The sequence below is a fragment of the Sorex araneus genome, chromosome X (assembly GCF_027595985.1).
Source record: "Sorex araneus isolate mSorAra2 chromosome X, mSorAra2.pri, whole genome shotgun sequence".
Lineage (NCBI taxonomy): Eukaryota > Metazoa > Chordata > Mammalia > Eulipotyphla > Soricidae > Sorex > Sorex araneus.
Genome location: NC_073313.1, coordinates 241,227,449 through 241,244,100, shown reverse-complemented (window position 1 = coordinate 241,244,100; position 16,652 = coordinate 241,227,449). Strand labels below are relative to the sequence as shown.

At 44.8% G+C, this 16,652-nt stretch overlaps 1 protein-coding gene across 9 annotated transcripts in view; it reads right to left on the bottom strand.

Moving 5' to 3' along the window:
* The window catches only part of PIKFYVE (phosphoinositide kinase, FYVE-type zinc finger containing), a 98,563-nt gene extending 84,772 nt beyond the window's left edge, over window positions 1-13,791 (bottom strand). For 6 of the 9 annotated variants that reach the window (XR_008627235.1, XR_008627234.1, XM_055120438.1 and 3 more), the window contains exons 1-4: window positions 13,659-13,791; window positions 8,118-8,298; window positions 4,624-4,785; window positions 4,289-4,324 (exon numbers count right to left, since the gene is read on the bottom strand). Coding sequence is in view for 7 of the 9 variants with exons in the window: in XM_055120438.1 (XP_054976413.1) it covers window positions 4,289-4,324; window positions 4,624-4,785; window positions 8,118-8,289 (370 nt within the window). In the remaining 2 variants the exon portion in view is untranslated. The remainder of the gene's footprint in view (window positions 1-4,288; window positions 4,325-4,623; window positions 4,786-8,117; window positions 8,299-13,658) is intronic. The other 3 variants (XM_055120439.1, XM_055120442.1, XM_055120440.1) reach the window with 2 other exon arrangements.
* Window positions 13,792-16,652: the final 2,861 nt, after the last annotated feature.

The following is a 16,652-nucleotide window of genomic DNA, read 5'->3' as shown; positions in this document are numbered from 1 at the left end:
CCTTAAGTGGTCCAAAATTCATGAATGAATTCCCGGGCTTTTTGGTCCCAAGCAATGATACCTGCTCTTGGAAATTTTGCAGAAGCACAACCCCAGTGAGCTCAGTCTCACAGTCCGTCAGCAATGAAGGTGGGTCTGCGGACTGCATGTCGGGCACCGGGGGATGGACCATTAGAGAGGGCTTGTAACCACACCGTGGTCAGAGTCAGACGGACTACAGGGGCCCAAGCGACAGCATGGTGGGCAGGGCGCTGGCCTTGATCCCTAGCACCCCTTACAGTGCCCCAAGCCCCTAAGCAGAGCCGGGGGAAGCCCTGAGCACCACGGACTGTGGCCCCCAAACAAACAACAATAACCAAAAAAAAAAGTCTGACAGGCTTCAAAACTTCCAAAACAGTAACTGATTACAGACTCCCCTTTCCCCAATATCCAACGATTAAAACTACAAAGAATTTGTATAATCTTACCCTCTCCTGCCACTTCCTACCCCAAACTAGAGGAAGGGATTACTTCCCTTTGAAATAGTGATACTGAGCCAGTCTTATCAATCATGAAACAAGGCCCAATTCCAGCTGTGCAGCCAGACAGGTTATATCCGATAAAGCTGTCATGTAATACCTCCTTACTTAAGACCAAGGTTCTATCAGAAGTTCCTGCCCTGGGCAGTTGTGAAACCTCAGTTCGTAAGGAAGCTCTTAGTTGGACAAAATGCATGAACTTGCCTATTCGTTTAAATTCATTAACTTAATAACAATATGACAGAGTGTGATGAGAAAAGCCCTACTCAAAAGTATTCCTCAGGGACTGGATCGATAGCACAGCGGGTAAGGTGTCTGCCTTGCACACGGCTGACCCTAGTTCGATTCCCAGCATCCCATACCGCCAGGAGTAATTCCTGAGTGCAGGAGCCAGGAGTAACCCCTTGTGCATTGCTGGGTGTGACCCAAAAAGCAAGAAAAAAAAAGGTATTCCTCAAATTAGTTTATTTGCAAGATTTGCTTTAGGTGTTATCTGTCTTGGTGTGTGGGGAAGGAAAAAAAAAAACAGATTAGAGAGATAATATCTAAATTTATAAAAAAAATCCCAAGATTAATTATAGAAATGATTATCTAAAATGCATTTGTCAGGAAGCTTCAACCACTCTTTCCATAAATTGTACTTATTTTAGCCTTGAATGAAACTTTATTTAAACACCGCGATTTACAAAACAGTAACAACAAGTCTCACCATGGAGACATTACTAGTGCCCACTCGAACAAATCGATGAACAACAGGAAGACAGTGCTACAGTGCTAGCTTGTTACATGATGTTGCTCCTAACGGTGTTGTTGAATCATGGGCTGCGGATTTACTGAGCTGTAAGGTACGAGTAAAATAAAAAAATAAAAAATTATTTGCACCCATTGAGCTTAGTGGGCTTCTACTCAATTCTCACACCTAACTTTCTTTCTTTTTTTTTTTTTTTTTTGCTTTTAGGGTCACACCTGGCAATGCACAGGGGTTACTCCTGGCTCTGCACTCAGGAATCACCCTTAGCGGTGCTCAGGGGACCTTATGGGATGCTGGGAATCGAACCCGGGTCAGCCACGTGCAAGGCAAACGCCCTACCCGCTGTGCTATCACTCCAGCCCCATCTCCCACCTAACTTTCTGTGCTTCTCCTGGGCTGTTGGCTCAGTGAAGACCAAAGTGTTGGGCACAGGCAACTGCACCTTTCAGAAGCTTTGAAGCTAGGAAGATCAGCTGCAGGTGCCTCTCTGGCATCTCTCTGAGATCATTAGTGAAGTTGGCAGCAGTACAGGTGGGTGGATGGAGCACTGGGCCTCTGGCTGGGCGGGGACTCCGCCTGTCCCCATCGCACTAAAGGTGCAGAGACCTGGGCCTGGAGGCAGCCAGGGCTACCTGGAATAACTCAGCTGCCGGCGTCTCTCTGATCACAGTCCCAAAGCTCTATAAATAGCGCCATATTCATCTTAGCAGATACCTCAGATACATCATGGCCAGAATAAAAATACGGAAGCATTAGAATGGCCAAATTTTTCTTGAGTCTCACAACATAAAGCAATTATTCGTGACTTTTATGTTGGAAAGGGAGGCCAATAAAGCTGTTATAATTGCAAGGGCTGGGGACCGGGAGGGCGCCTGGGGTCACTGATGGAGGGAAGCAGACACTGGTGGCGGGGTGAGTGTTGGGACAGGGCATGTCTGAAACTGAAGCGATGAATAACTTTGTGAATCACGGAGCTTTAGTTAAAAAGACAGATTTTAAAAAGTCAGCTTTAAAAAAGAGGACTTGTAATGGTTATGCTCCCAAGGACAGGCAGCAAATAATCATCAAGCCCTCTGCTGTTAGCCTTGAAGGAACATGAAAATACTAATTAATAACAGGCGTCACAAGGAAAGGAGCAAGACTATTTGTGAAGCGAACACTATCACAGATCCTCGACCAAAAAAAAAGCAAGAGACCCGAGAGAAAGCTGGGTGGAGCACTCTGCCCTGGGCAGATACCCTGAGTCGCTTTTCTGATAAAACAGATATTAGAACATAAAAATGACTCTTCTAAGGTCACAAAGCAGGTAAATAAATTACAAAACTGCAGCCTTTTAGCAAGAAAAAAAAAAAAAGAAAGAAAGAAAAATTCCATTGAACACACTCCAGGGCTTCTGAAGTTAAAAATGCCTGTGGCAGATATTACAGAACTAAGTGAACTTGATTTCAAAATAAAAATAAGGATAAGGAAAGGTTGAGAATGCAGCAGACCTGAAATTACTACCCCACCTCGTGAGGCTTAAATTCAAGTTTGTGGGAACGGAGTGATAGTACAGAGGGCAGGACCCTTGACTGGCACGTGGGAGTTCAATCCCCAGCACCCCAGACAGTCCCCTGAGGCCGCCAGGAGTGATTGCTGGCTGCAGAGTCAGAAGCATGCCCTGAGCACCACTGGGTATGGCTCCAAAACAAAATAATTTTTTAAATAAATAGATAATAAATTCAATCGGGTTCCCCCCCCCCAAAAAAAGGGTAGGTATTGCTTCTAAAGTTTCTAATCCCTAAAAGATTAGATTTGCTACAACTCAATCATTTTACCAAAGAGGAAATTCTAAGCTTATTCAACATATATGTTGGAAGAACTCCCTCCTAAAAACCGGAGGGCGGTCTTCTATCGGAGCCAGGAACTAAGGGAAACTGATGAAGGTTCAAGATCAGAACGGGATATGGTCTTTTCCTTATGTTCATCTGGAATAAACAGATCACTGTATCACTATTATCCCGTTGCTCATAGATTTGCTCGAGCGGGCACCAGTAACATCTCCACTGTGAAACTTGTTACTGTTTTTGGCATATCCAATACGCCTCGGGTAGCTTGCCAGGCTCTGCCATGTGGGCGAGATACTCTTGGTAGCTTGCCGGGCTCTCTGAGAGGGGCAGAGGAATCAAACCTGGGTCGGCCTCATGCAAGGCAAACGCCCTACTCACTGTGCTATCGCCTGAATAAACAGATAACCCTCCAATCTACCTCGGGCCCCCTTCTCACTTTCTGATTCCTCCTTCCAAGTGGCGGCTCCAGCCCAGGCTGAGGCCTGAGGCCCTGGGAAACCTGTCCAGTGGGTGAGCCAGCCCTGCTCTAGTCCTAAGGGGAAAACTCCTTCCGCCTGGTTTCTCCCACTCCTTCTGGCAGAGGGTGGTTCCGAGCCAAGTCTCAATTAGCGATAAAACACCCTTGTAACCACCACCGTGGCTTGTGCCTCCTGATTATTGATTTTTCCCTTGAGGCTCTCAACAGGGAAGTAGGCAGGCAGGCTCTTGTTTTCAGGAATACTCCCCCCCTCCCCCCCCCCCCCCCGCCCCCAACCCCCAGGCCACCAGACTGCCAGGGCTACGCCTCTTCCCCTTTATGCTAGGGCCTCTCACTGCCTTTCTTCTTTCCCCTTGGGAAGCCACTGCGCAGAGTTCAAAACCACAGCAGATGTAAAGCGCCCAATGATTGGCTCTACGCGTTCTTTTGGTCCAGGCCATGAGCCCTAGGCTTCTCTCATGAGAAGAGTGTTGAGGATGAAGGATGGCGAGGACTATGGAGTGGAACGGGATGGAGAACAAAAGGTGCGTGGAGCTCAACTGATCCAGCCACCGACAGACTACACCACCAACAAAGACAGAACCAAGACAGAACCACAGAACCGGCAGGCCCATGATGGGGTGGAGAAGGCCCACAGCCAGAGGCATGCACATCACATCACCGCAGCCGTCCCGAGAACAGAGCAGAACTCGTTCACAGAGCTGAAACTAACCTGGGCTCTCCTGGGGGGGTGGCAGACTGCTCTCTGCTGAAACCCAAGCAGGTAATTAGTTAATTAAAATAAATAAATAAATAAATAAAGCAGTCCAGAAAATCTACTTTGCCTCAATTTACATTTAATGAAATGCTGACTTTTTTTTTTTTAATTTTAGGTATCAACAATATTTTCACTACCTAGGTAACAGTGTCATTAATTCTGCAGGGCAGCTGGGCTACTCCAAAGAGAAGTTAATCAACTACCTGGAAAACACAAACTGCTGTGTGAAAAGGAAAAAAAAAATCTAGTACACAGGGCTGGCGAGGAATGAAATACCACCACTCTCTTACCGAGGACGGCCGAGGAGCGCCGCTGCAGATCCTCATTAGGCTGCTTCTTGTAATGTATAGGCGACCTCACCGACTGCGCCCGGGACGCCCGAGACGGGAGCTGAGGGCTGGTCCAGCTTCCGCTCAGAGACTGCTGCTCTCCCTGGCCCCCTTCTGCCCTCTCTGGAACGAAGGAAAGTTTGGCATGATTTATTAGAAATTAACATTCAAGGGCCAGAGCAATAGCACAGCGGGTAGGGCGTTTGCCTTGCATGCGGCCAACCCGGGTTCAATCCCTGGCATCCCATATGGTCCCCCAAGCACCCCCAAGAAATTAAGATTCAGTGCTCAGCAAAGGAAAAAAATGACATATTTTTGTCAGGGGGAAAAAGTGTCTACGCATTACATGCGTACTTAAAATGTTGAATTAATTTTTTTTTCAAAATATGTATTTATTGAAGTAAGCTTGGTTTACAATAATGTGTTTGTAAGTTTTCGGGGTACAACATTACAGGACCATTGCTCACTGCCGAAGTATTGATATCTGCCAACACTGACTATAGGCCCCTACCAGAGCACCCCTACCCCATGCCTGCACCCCAAATACTTGGCAACTCTGCTCTGTTGTAGAATCCAAGGGGTTGCTCTTGTTAGAGACCTTCCATTACCTTGCTTTGTTTTCTTATTTTTCTTTTTTTTTATTTGAACCACCGTGAGATATAGTTACAAAGCTTTCATGTTTATCATACAATGATCAAAAACCCTCCACCAGTACAAACTTCCCACCACCAATGTCCCCATTGTCCCCTCCCCAGCCCCCCCAGTCCTCACGCTGCCTCTATGGCACACAATTTCTCAGATACTCTCTCTCTACTTTGGGGCATTATATTTTGCTTAAATTTTCCCACCACCATTCAAGCCTGCCTTCCCTGGGCAGATGCTAGATCATTTATCTTCCATTGCTCATTTTGCATATGATGAGAATTAAATTCTCATAGAATTAAAAAAAAGAAACTCGGGGCTGGAGTGATAGCACAGCGGGTAGGGCATTTGCCTTGCACACGGCCGACCTGGGTTCAAATCCCAGCATCCCATATGGTCCCCTGAGCACCGCCAGGGGTGATTCCTGAGTGCAGAGCCAGGAGTAACCCCTGTGCATTGCTGGATGTGACCCAAAAAGCAAAAAAAAAAAAAAAGAAAGAAAGAAACTCAACGATAGCAAGAGAACTCCCAGCAAATAATCACATCCTTGGTGTTAGGTGAAGTTCAATTTGCTTCACTTCCCATCAAAAATATCTTGGACATATTAAAGGACACAGAATATAAAAGCTTCACACACAGACACAGTCTGGGGCTGGAGCGATAGCACAGCAGGTAGGGTGTTTGCCTTGCAAGCAGTCAACCTGGGTTCGATTCCCAGCATCCCATATGGTCCCCCAAGCACTGCCAGGAGTAATTCCTGAGTGTATGAGCCAGGAGTGACCCCTGTGCATCGCTGGATGTGACCCAAAAAAAGAAAAAAATAAAATAAAAATTTTAAAAATTAAGGAAAAAAATTAAAATTAAAATTAAAAAAAACAGTCTTTTTTTTTTTTTAAATCTGTCCTGTTTTGGGGGCTGGGGGGGAGTCCTTTCACTATGAGCATAGTACAAAGATGCTCAATATCCATTAGCTGAACGAGCTTTAAAAGAGTGTTGCTGGTTTATCGGACTAACTATAACCAGGTATTCTGGATTGGATCTTGGAACAAAAAAAGGACGTTAGGTGAAAATGAAGAAATAAGAATAAAATGCATACCCTAGTCAGTGGATGCACCAATGTGAATTACTTGGAATAAATGTGCCTCACGAATGTAAGGTGAAAGAAGAGAAAACTGGACGAGGGGGCACAGGAAAATTCTCCATACCATCTTCCCATTTTTTTTTTTTTTTTTTTACAGATCTAAGGTTATTTGGAACAGAAGTTTTTGTTTCTTTTCTTCGACCTAACGGGAGTTGGGGGTCCTGCTGGCCTCATCGGTGTCGCTGCCATCCGCCCAGCAGCCCTGGGGAACCTGGGGGTGCTGAAGACCCAAGCCGGCGCCTCACAGATGCAAGGCACGTGCCGCGCCACTCGAGCTGGCCCTGAACAGGAATTTTTAATAGAGCTTTAAACATGACTTGTAATAAAAGTTAATGCGAATGGAAATTTCTACTGAATAAGTGAACACTACGAACCCCCAGTCCCTTGCAGTAGGAGAGATCACTTTCAATTGCCCTTCAAATAATCCAGGCAAATACAAAGCAAAAGATTAAGCCCAGGTCTTTTTCGATTCTTCTTCCAGGTAAGAGGGCAAAAACTAAATTGCCCAAGGACAGCTCAGATCTGGGGTCTAGGAGAGAGTTATATTGGCTGTGCTCACGCTATTAGACAGGAGGCCCAGGTGTTATCCAGGCACTGCATCTGGTTCCGTGAGTACCACTAGATCTGTCCCAAGCACTGAGGTGAAGTAAGTCCAAAAACAACAACCAAAAAAAAAAAAAAGAATCATTTTTAAAATACCTTTTCATTTCATGTCACAACACAGATACCTTAGACTAATGACTTTACATTAAAAAAGAGGCTTGCTGGGGGCTGGAGCAATAGCACAGCGGGTAGGGCGTTTGCCTTGCACGCGGCCGACCCGGGTTCAATTCCCAGCATCCCATGTGGTCCCCTGAGCACTGCCGGGGTGATTCCTGAGTGCAGAGCCAGGAGTAACCCCTGTGCATCGCCAGGTGTGACCCAAAAAGCAAAAGCAAAAAAAAAAAAAAGAGGCTTGCTGACACCTTTCAGTAATCTTTCCTCCTATGTGCCTTGATTAAAAGTCTTTCAAGGGCTGGAGCGATAGCACAGCAGGTAAAGTGTTTGCCTTACAGGTTCGATTCCCAGCATCCCATATGGTCACCCAAGCACTGCCAGGAGTAATTCCTGAGTGCAGAGCCAGGAGTAACCGCTGAGCATTGCTGGGTGTGACCCAAAAAGCAAAAAAGTCTTTTAACTATCAACCCCTAAAATAACAAAGTCCATTCTGTGGACATAAGATAAACTGAAGTATATTAAGAAAAGGGTGAGGTAGCAGGGGAAAGAGAACTTCTCTTTAAAAAAGGATCTCCTGGGGCTGGAGTGATAGCATGGCAGGTAGGGCATTTGCTTTGCACTCGGCCAACCCGGGTTCGATTCCCAGCATCCCATATGGTCCACTGAGCACCGCCAGGGGTAATTCCTGAGTGCATGAGCCAGGAGTAACCCCTATGCACTGCCAGGTGTGACCCAAAAAAAAAAGAAAGAAAAAAGGATTCTCAGATCTTCAATAATTAACAAGATTATATGGAAATTCTAGCTTTTTCTCCCTCAGCAGTAAACCTCAGTGACCTATGATTAAAGCTACCTCCTTGTTAATATTTCACTTCTTGCAGAGACACCGCACAGAAAGCTGAAGAATTCTAGAGAATCAAAAATTAGGTGTTCTCTGATCTTGAAGGATAAGCCTTACCTTTGTTAAATCGAAAGAGGTTTACGAAAGAACTATACGCTGATTTAAAAGGAGGTTCGTCCTGATCAGGAGTCAAAGGCTTGAAGTGTGTGAGGTGAGAAGGACTCGTAGGCGACCGAGGCAAATCATTAGCAGGGTCCAATGTTGGGGAAGTCTTATCATCTGTGGCCATTTCATGTGTCTAAAAAGCAAAAGAAATAAACAAAAGATGGATCTATTCCTCAGGATCCAGAAAGCTGATTCCAAAAAAACCCAAGTATCTCGAAATCAGACAAAAATATCAGACCTAGTGGGTAGGGCACTCACCTTGCACTTGGCCGACCCAAAAAGTTTGATCCCAAGCACTCCATATGGTTCCCCAAGCCCTGCCAGGACCATCCCCAAGCAGAGGTGGGGATGGAAACCCTGTGCACTGCAAGGTGCCCCCGAAACAAAAATAAAAACAGACTTTTTATGCATTTCAAATAAAGTCTTGAAAAGGCTCTAAAGACAAAACTGAGTCTCAAAACTATAATCATAGAGACCGGAGGGATAGTACAGCATGTAGGGTACCTGCCTTGTACACAACCAACCCAGGTTCGTTCCTGGCATCCCATATGGTACCCTAAGACCACCAGGAGTTATCCGTAAGTTCAGAGCCAGAAGTAAGCCCTGAGCACAGCTGGGTGTGGCGCGCACGCACACACACACACACACACACACACACACACACACACACACACACACATATACACATATATATATTTGTAAATTCACAAAATAATCCTCAGGGGCTGTTACTGCTGCTGGACACGTGTGTGTGTGTGTGTGTGTGTGTGTGTGTGTGTGTGTGTGTGTGTGTGTGTGTGTGGGTGGGTGTGGGTGTTCAATGTCCCTGAGCCACCTCCCCACCTCCTCACTTCCCCAGGGCTCCCCAACAGAGACACAGAGAGATGAGGAGACGGGGAGGCTGGGGACCACAGTCTGATGGTGAAAGTGGCCCATTTAATGCAGAGTTGCTGGCATACTTATAGAACATCTCAAGGGGGGCTGAAGTAAGGACAGGTGCCATTGGTCATTTACATAGATAAACATTTGGCACAGGGAATTCTCGTGGGGAGATCAACTCAAGAAGACACTTTGTCTCTCAGGGACAACTATATTGCTTTTGTCTTTCCTTCTAGATGTATTAATTTTCAATACTTGCAGTTGTTTGGATAAACACAGTAAGAGACAAAGATCCCAACATTAGTTCTCTGGGCTGAGAGCAAGCAAGGCTTTTACCGTAAATCCCAGACTAAGTCCTCAGGCCAGTTCAGTTTTTCCTTCCCCATGGGGGTCCTGTTTCTTAGGTTGTAACAGTTTGCATCAAGACCATGCATTTATGCTTTCTAGAATGTCCCATTTCGATGCCGGATAGTTTTGCCATTCGCCCCGGGTCCATCCCAGTCCCACAGCAGAACCTCCCCTTTGAGGTGTTAGGAACTACAGAAACTGAAGCCTGAGTCAAGTATTTATGACCAAGTAATTATGCCCAGGAGTAGATATATTTCAGTGTCAATCAACTCCCAAATATTAGGAGCATAGCAGTAATGGTTCTTCTGTGTTTAACCAAAAGACATTGCTCTATAGTAAAATATAAAAAGGCTATAGGGGAAATAGAAAAGCAGGTACAAACATACAACATTTCAAATACAAAGCAGTACAAACACAAGTTCAGAATTACCAGAAAGTTTTGGCTTACAAGTAATCAAGACTGACTTGGGGAACTGTGACAATGAGAGGTAAAATACAAAGGAAAGGTTAAAGATAAACTTTAACTAAGTTAGGGATGCTAGCAAGGGCTTGTTAAAGAGGAAGAAAGGGGGCAATTGACTGATGAAGCCTAAAGCACTTAGGGTTACTATCCACCACAAAGGAAAGGTTGAAGATAGACTTTAACCAAATTAGGGATGTTGGCAAGGGCATGGGAGGAGGAAAGGGACAATTCACCGGTGAAGCCTAAAACACTAAGGGTTGATATCCAGCAACAATTATAGTCAACACAAATAATAAAATTATGATATAAATTACAGAAAATATTATTACTTAAAAGTGGGAGGTAAGACATAAATGTAAGAAGATAATAAGGAAAAAGTTATCTTTATATAATCTACACTAATCTTACTTTTTTTTCAATTTTTTTTTTCCTTAAAGATAGCTTTTAAAAGAATAGCTCCCTGGACCACGTCAGGAATTGAACCTCATCAGCTGCATGCAAGGTAAATGCCCTACCTGCTGTACTATGGCGCTGGCCCCAAAAATAGTGTTTTTAAGTTAGGAAAAATCTGCTTTTACCCCTACTTTCTCAGAGGTGGGGTTCCCCCAAATCATCCCACAACACACATCCCTTTAAACGGAAAAGCATATAGATAGTAAACTGAAGATGAAAATGGCCTTGAGAAAAGATAACAAGGGTGGCAGGAGAGAAAGTACACTGGGAAAGATGCCTGCCCCGCACACAGCCGACATATGGGTCCTCCAAGCTCTGCCAGGAGTGCAGAGACAGGAATAAGACCTGAGCACTGGAAGGGAGGGAAGAAAGGGAGGGAGAGAGGGAGGGAGGGAGGAAGGGAAGAAAGGTAGGTCATGATTCAACCAAAACAGTAAAGCTAAGCACATCACCAGCGGGAGGTTACAGAAAAGCACTGCTATTTATTTTCTGCCATCATGATCAATAAATGTAAAAGACTGAGGTATACAAACTCATCATGACAGTGTTATAGTCTGTAATCTGACTTACACTTTAGAAGAGGCCATCACACTCTGATAAAATGCTTTTCAGAATGGGTGGCGATGGTCTTAGGCACTTGGGAGGTGGGTGGCTTGAAGTTAACTGTGTACACCAAGACCGTAAATGTCAACATCACCATCAACACACCCTGACTATGATTTTTTTTAATTCTGTAATGCCTTTCACTTTCAAAATTGTATCAATCATCAGATTTTATTTTTACAAAAATCCTAGAAGATGCGTGCACAAAGCGACTGAATCTTGTCTATCCAAATTCTCTAACTTTTACCTTTGAGACAGCCCATGAACCCTCCTGGACCTAAAAGAGCTTCCTTAACAAACAGTATCAGTGGCAGAATTATAACCAGACCCCATGTTCTACTCCAGAATTCCTCTTCGGACCCAGATTAATGTGGCAGCTTGTCACAAACTTCCAAATCTTGTCTATCCAAATTCTCTAACTTCTCAAGATGTGGCCTGATTAATAATTGATTAATAAATTGATTAAACAAAGCATTAATGAAACCACTAACTTTGATATGATTCTGGCAATGTGTCCTGCAGCAGAGTGAAGGTCAAGGAAAAAAAGGAAATAAAGGAAGGGGAGGAAGACAGAGGAAGAGGAGGAAAAAGAAAAGGAAGAAGGGAAGGAAGGGCTCCAGGATCTGTTTTTACTGGGGAGAGCAGTCAATAATCATTAAGTATCAAGACATAAAGGCGAGGAAAATAGGCTGGTGGGAACCAAAAGTAAATTCAAAGGAAGGGGGTGGCGTGGAGATCACTAAAAAGGACAGAGTGAAGGCAATAGCACGCCCTAGGGAAGCAGCTTACCTTCCACCAAGATAACCAGAGGCATCAAAAGCAGCCATCTGTCTCAACAATTCACTGTTTTACTTCTAAGGATCACCCACACACAAAAAAATTTTTATCAGGGGGCCGGAGAGATGGTGCATCGGGTAAGGCACTTGCTTTACACACGGCCAACTGGGGTTCAATTCCCAGCATCCATATGGTCCCCACCCCGAGCACGGCCAGGAGTGATTCCTGAATTGCAGTTGCTGGGTGTGACTCAAAAAGCCCTCCCCGCAAAAAAATGATTAGGCTTTAGAAATGTGTGTGTATTATGTGTGGTGGGCGGGGGGAGGGAGAGTACTTAACAGGCAAATACTAAAAAAAAAAAAAAGTAGTCTCTGAAATATAAATACAATCCCCGAGTTCATCTTCATAATTACGTGACACCGGGATCCTGAAGAAACTACTTTACAACTCAATCTTGGAAGTCAGTTATCTAAACCAGAACTCCTTGCTAACCAAGAGATAATCAGGACTAGCCTACTTTCTCAAAGAACTCTTAGGAACAACAGTACTTTGTCACACCTTCTGCTGATAATGCACATTATCTTGTTGGTCAATCCAATCAGAAGGCTAATTGGAAATTAAAGAAAAAAAATAATAATAATAAGCCTGGCCTACAAAACAAAAATTGCAGCAGATGGAAAATTTCAAGTAACCATCAAGCCACTTTTAGACAGTTTTTTTTCAAATATTCAATACAGGGGCTTCCCCTTCTCAGTGGTACCTCCTGATATGTGAGGTCGGGGATTTTATTCTTGACCCAAAAACAAAACAGTACCCCCCCAAAAAAAACCCTTAAAGCTCTGACAATGCAAAACCACTGAATACTGGAAATGTCCCCATCAAAAAAGATTTTTTAGTTCAGTGTTTTACTGACACACGAACAGAAAACACTCATATGAAAATCAAGTCTGATTTCCGTTCCTCTTCCCAAAGTGACGGAAAAAAGGAAAAGCATTCACTCCTGCTCCACAAAACACAATCTTTGTCACTGACCAAAAAAGACTCTAAAACTTCTTTTTTGTCTAGATCCCAACAGATGGGGAATTAGCGTTTTAAAAAGGACGTTCAAATAAGTTAAAGATGAGGATCAAGTAAAAGTCAAGTTGTCAGGAACAAGACTCGACTTCTGCTGTCAACACACTAATTTTACAGGAGTCTGCAGTGAATCAATACATGACATTTAGCATATACACACATCAGTGACACCGAAACAACTTGGCCTGATACAGAATTCGAGCATCTCTAGCACTTGTTGGTGTCAAAAAAAATAATAACCTCTGTGTTAGGCAAAACACTCTTAATTCCTTTTTAAAAACATCCTTTAACACTTTATTCCCACTCTTCTGTTGAAAACGGGAAACTATTAAACGTAAAATCAAATTCCCTCTTTAAGGAAGAGGGCACTAAGGAAAGAGCCTCCAAAAAAAAAAAAAGGAGAAGCAAGAAATTAAGGGGGAGGGCGAGCATGAAAAACAGATAAACATATTTGCAACCTTGCAACCACGCTATTGGCGTCGTTTCTGGCGCTCCTAAACTTTCCCTCTTCTCCACTGATGCACCATGGACACACGTAGGCTCCGAGCCTGACCCACCGGGACAGAAACTGGACTGTGCCCCTCCGAAATAAGTTCAGGGACAAGGGTCAAAAGAGGAAAGGGAGAGAACTTCCCCCACTTCCCAGGACATCTCTTCCAGAACAGCCCCCACACCAAGTCCCCCGCCCCACTGGCCAGACCAGGGACAGCCCGGGAATGAGGAGGGGACTGGGGCACAGGTTCCTTAAACCCTTCCCTGGCCAGCCCCGGCCGCTGACCGGCCCACTGGCGCGGTGCAGCAGCCCAGCTCTCGCCCCCCACCGAGGTCTCCCTCCCCTTGGCCCCGGCCCCCCTCGATCTCCCTAACCCGATCTTCCGCCCGAGCGCCCCCTTTACCTGCGCCTCCCGCCCTGGCCCCGCTGGCCCCTGTCCACCCCGGCCGCCGCTTCACCCCGCTCAGACGCAGTCAGCCGCCCCTGGAGCGCCAGAGCCGAGCGGCCGGGCCACCAGCTGCTGCGGCAGGAAGCAAAGCTACTTCCAAGGTACTTACGGCTTCTGGCTTCCCCTCGAGGCTCCGCCCACCGCCCCTCCTCCCCGCCAATCCGCCATGGTTCCGGGCGCCGGCTCCGCCCTCTCCGCCCCGCCCGCACGACGCGCGCATCAGATGCTCAGGCAGAAGGAGTCCAGCCCAGAGCGAGTCGTCCTGGACTCTTGGCCCCGAAAACTAGGCCGCCTCGGCAGCCTTTCGCGGAGACGAGGAGAGCGACTGCGCGCGTGAGCATCACGCGTGCGGGGTTACCGGATGGGTGCTGGCGGGACCTCATTACCGTATGTGTCCGATCATGCGAGCACTTGTGCTACGCTACTACCGCGCTCCAGACTGATAGTCGATTGGGAAAGGAAGAAGAGTCCCTGCGTCTATGGCAAAGAACAAACTCATGACTCCGCCTATTATTATGCTCTCTGACCGTAAAACCCATCACCTGGTGCCCAGACACCTTATCTGTAAAATAGAGCTGCACTGATAATAACCACTCATCATCTTTTGCAAATTAAAATTTTCAAAAATTCAGAACACTATCCCCAAATAAGTGATATAGAGCTCTAAGGCTCATCTTTTTTTTTCAAGTTTTGTGCTGCTGCAGATACGTAGTTAACAAATCCCATCCTGTCCAGACTGCCTAGCAGATCCATCATTTTATGCGGCTATAAGCAATGTGCTGTCAACTGAAGAAAGCATGCCCAAACCTGCTGGCCCCAAGCCCTCGTCTTGGCAGGGCAAGTTGTAGGGAAGGAGACAAAACCTCAAGTGAGGTGCTATTTTAAATTAATTCTGCAGCCCTTTTCCTCGAAAGTTATGGCCAATCCCTCTAATGTTTTCCTTGAACTGGTCGCTTCTGCTTCTGGAGTGGCTGTGATCTCTGCATACTGGCATCAGTACAGCTGTGGTCACCACCCCCATCTCGAGCTAGCCACACAACAGTCAGCTTCTCCAGTCCCTCACGACGCAATTCCAAATCTCCCACCCCCCAATACTTGGACAATTTCAGCAGAGAATCTTCTTAGACTTGAGTGAAAAAGCCCAGGACTTTGGGGACAACCCCTAACACCACACAGAAGTTCCCTACTTCCGTGACATACAGTAGTCTGCAGCTGGGAAACCAGTCCAACCCACCTTCTATCTCCACTGGATGTTTGGTCCAATCTCTTCTACAATGACTTAACTCTCAACCTATATATAGCCATACCCAACGCACTGTCTGCCTTAAAAAATAAAGACAGGTAAGAATAGTTTCCCCTCGTAATTAGCACACCAGCTATTAACAGTTTATAAAGCTACAAGAAAGTGTTCATTGATCCAGAGATTATCTGAATAAGATAACCATCAATATTATAGTGTATACAGAAATGCCAAATGGTGGTAAAAAATAAACTGAGCATCTTAGAAATGTTAAGGGTTTAAGAGAGAGAAAATAAAAAATCCTTTGAGTAACACAGCACCCAAACAAGTGGTTAGGATTCACTCTGTCACTAGAACTAGAGGATAACTTTTATAGAAGGAAGAGTGGGAAGCATAGCAAGGAAATTGCTTGGCTATGACTTCAGTTGACTTATTTGAGAAAGCCTGGTTAGCTCTCTGTAAGTGGTTGTCTTTTTTTTTAGTTTCTTTTAATTTGTTTGTGGGAGGGGGATCCCCAGTGCTGCTGGGGACCACCAGCACGACCGCATGTGGGTACTCAGAAGGCTTTGTGATGAAAGGATGAGTGGTTTTGTGCATGCTAGTAGAGCTATCTCCCTGACCTTGAGACAATAAGGGTTGGGTTTGGGTTGAATTGAATGTTCTTCTAAGACTTGAGCTACCTCCATTGAATAGGGCTTCCTTATTGACATGTTTCTTAAGTGACTAATTTAAGAGGCAACTTAGTCGGTAAGCATTAGGAATAAAACTGCAGAAACAATACAGTCCAGGAACTGGTGGGAAGAAGTAGACACTGGTAAAAGGATTGGTGTTGGAACATTGTATATCTAAAACTCAATCATAAATAACTTTGTAATTCATGGTGAAGCAATAAATTAAATTTTTTTTGCTTTTTTTCTGGGTCACACCTGGCAATGCACAGGGGTTACTTCTGGATCTGCACTCAGGAATTACTCCTGGCAGTGCTCAGGGGACCATATGGGATGCTGGGAATCGAACCCGGGTCAGCCACGTGCAAGGCAAACATCCTACCCACTGTACTATCAGTCCAGCCTCAAATTAATTTTTTAAATGTCCTCAACAAGTTTATAATTTATATTGATGTTAGTTTACAATTTAATTTCTGTAAAAAAGAGATGGAAAATGATTAACATCTTGAGAGAAGAATCTGTAGAATTACACCTCATAATAGATTTCAAAATTCACTCCAGAAGAATTTCATCCGTTGAGAGACACTTTATGCAAATATCCTTCTCAAAAACTTCATCCAGGCACATATTACAATTCTGAGGGGTTTTTTTAAATAATGGTACCGTTTTTATGTTATTCCATAAGGTCTTACTGAAAATAAATTAGCAGTTTTTATTGTTTATATTAATATTTATAATCAATTAAACCAGGAGGTCTTCAGACTGATGTGAAATTCTTGCCTTAGTAGCCTACTTAAGCAAACCAACTTCAAAACTTGGAATGATCCAAGGTTATGAATTTGAACTAAGGACAATCACTCACAAATAATTAGACTTTCTGGATTCAGAGAGATGTACAGCGAGTAGGGCTCTTGACTTGTACAAGATCAGCACCACATACGGTTTCTGAGCTCCATCTGAGTAATCATGAGTACAGAGCCAGGAGTAAGCCCTGTGCACAGTCAAGTGTGCCACTACCCAAACACACCTACACACATACAC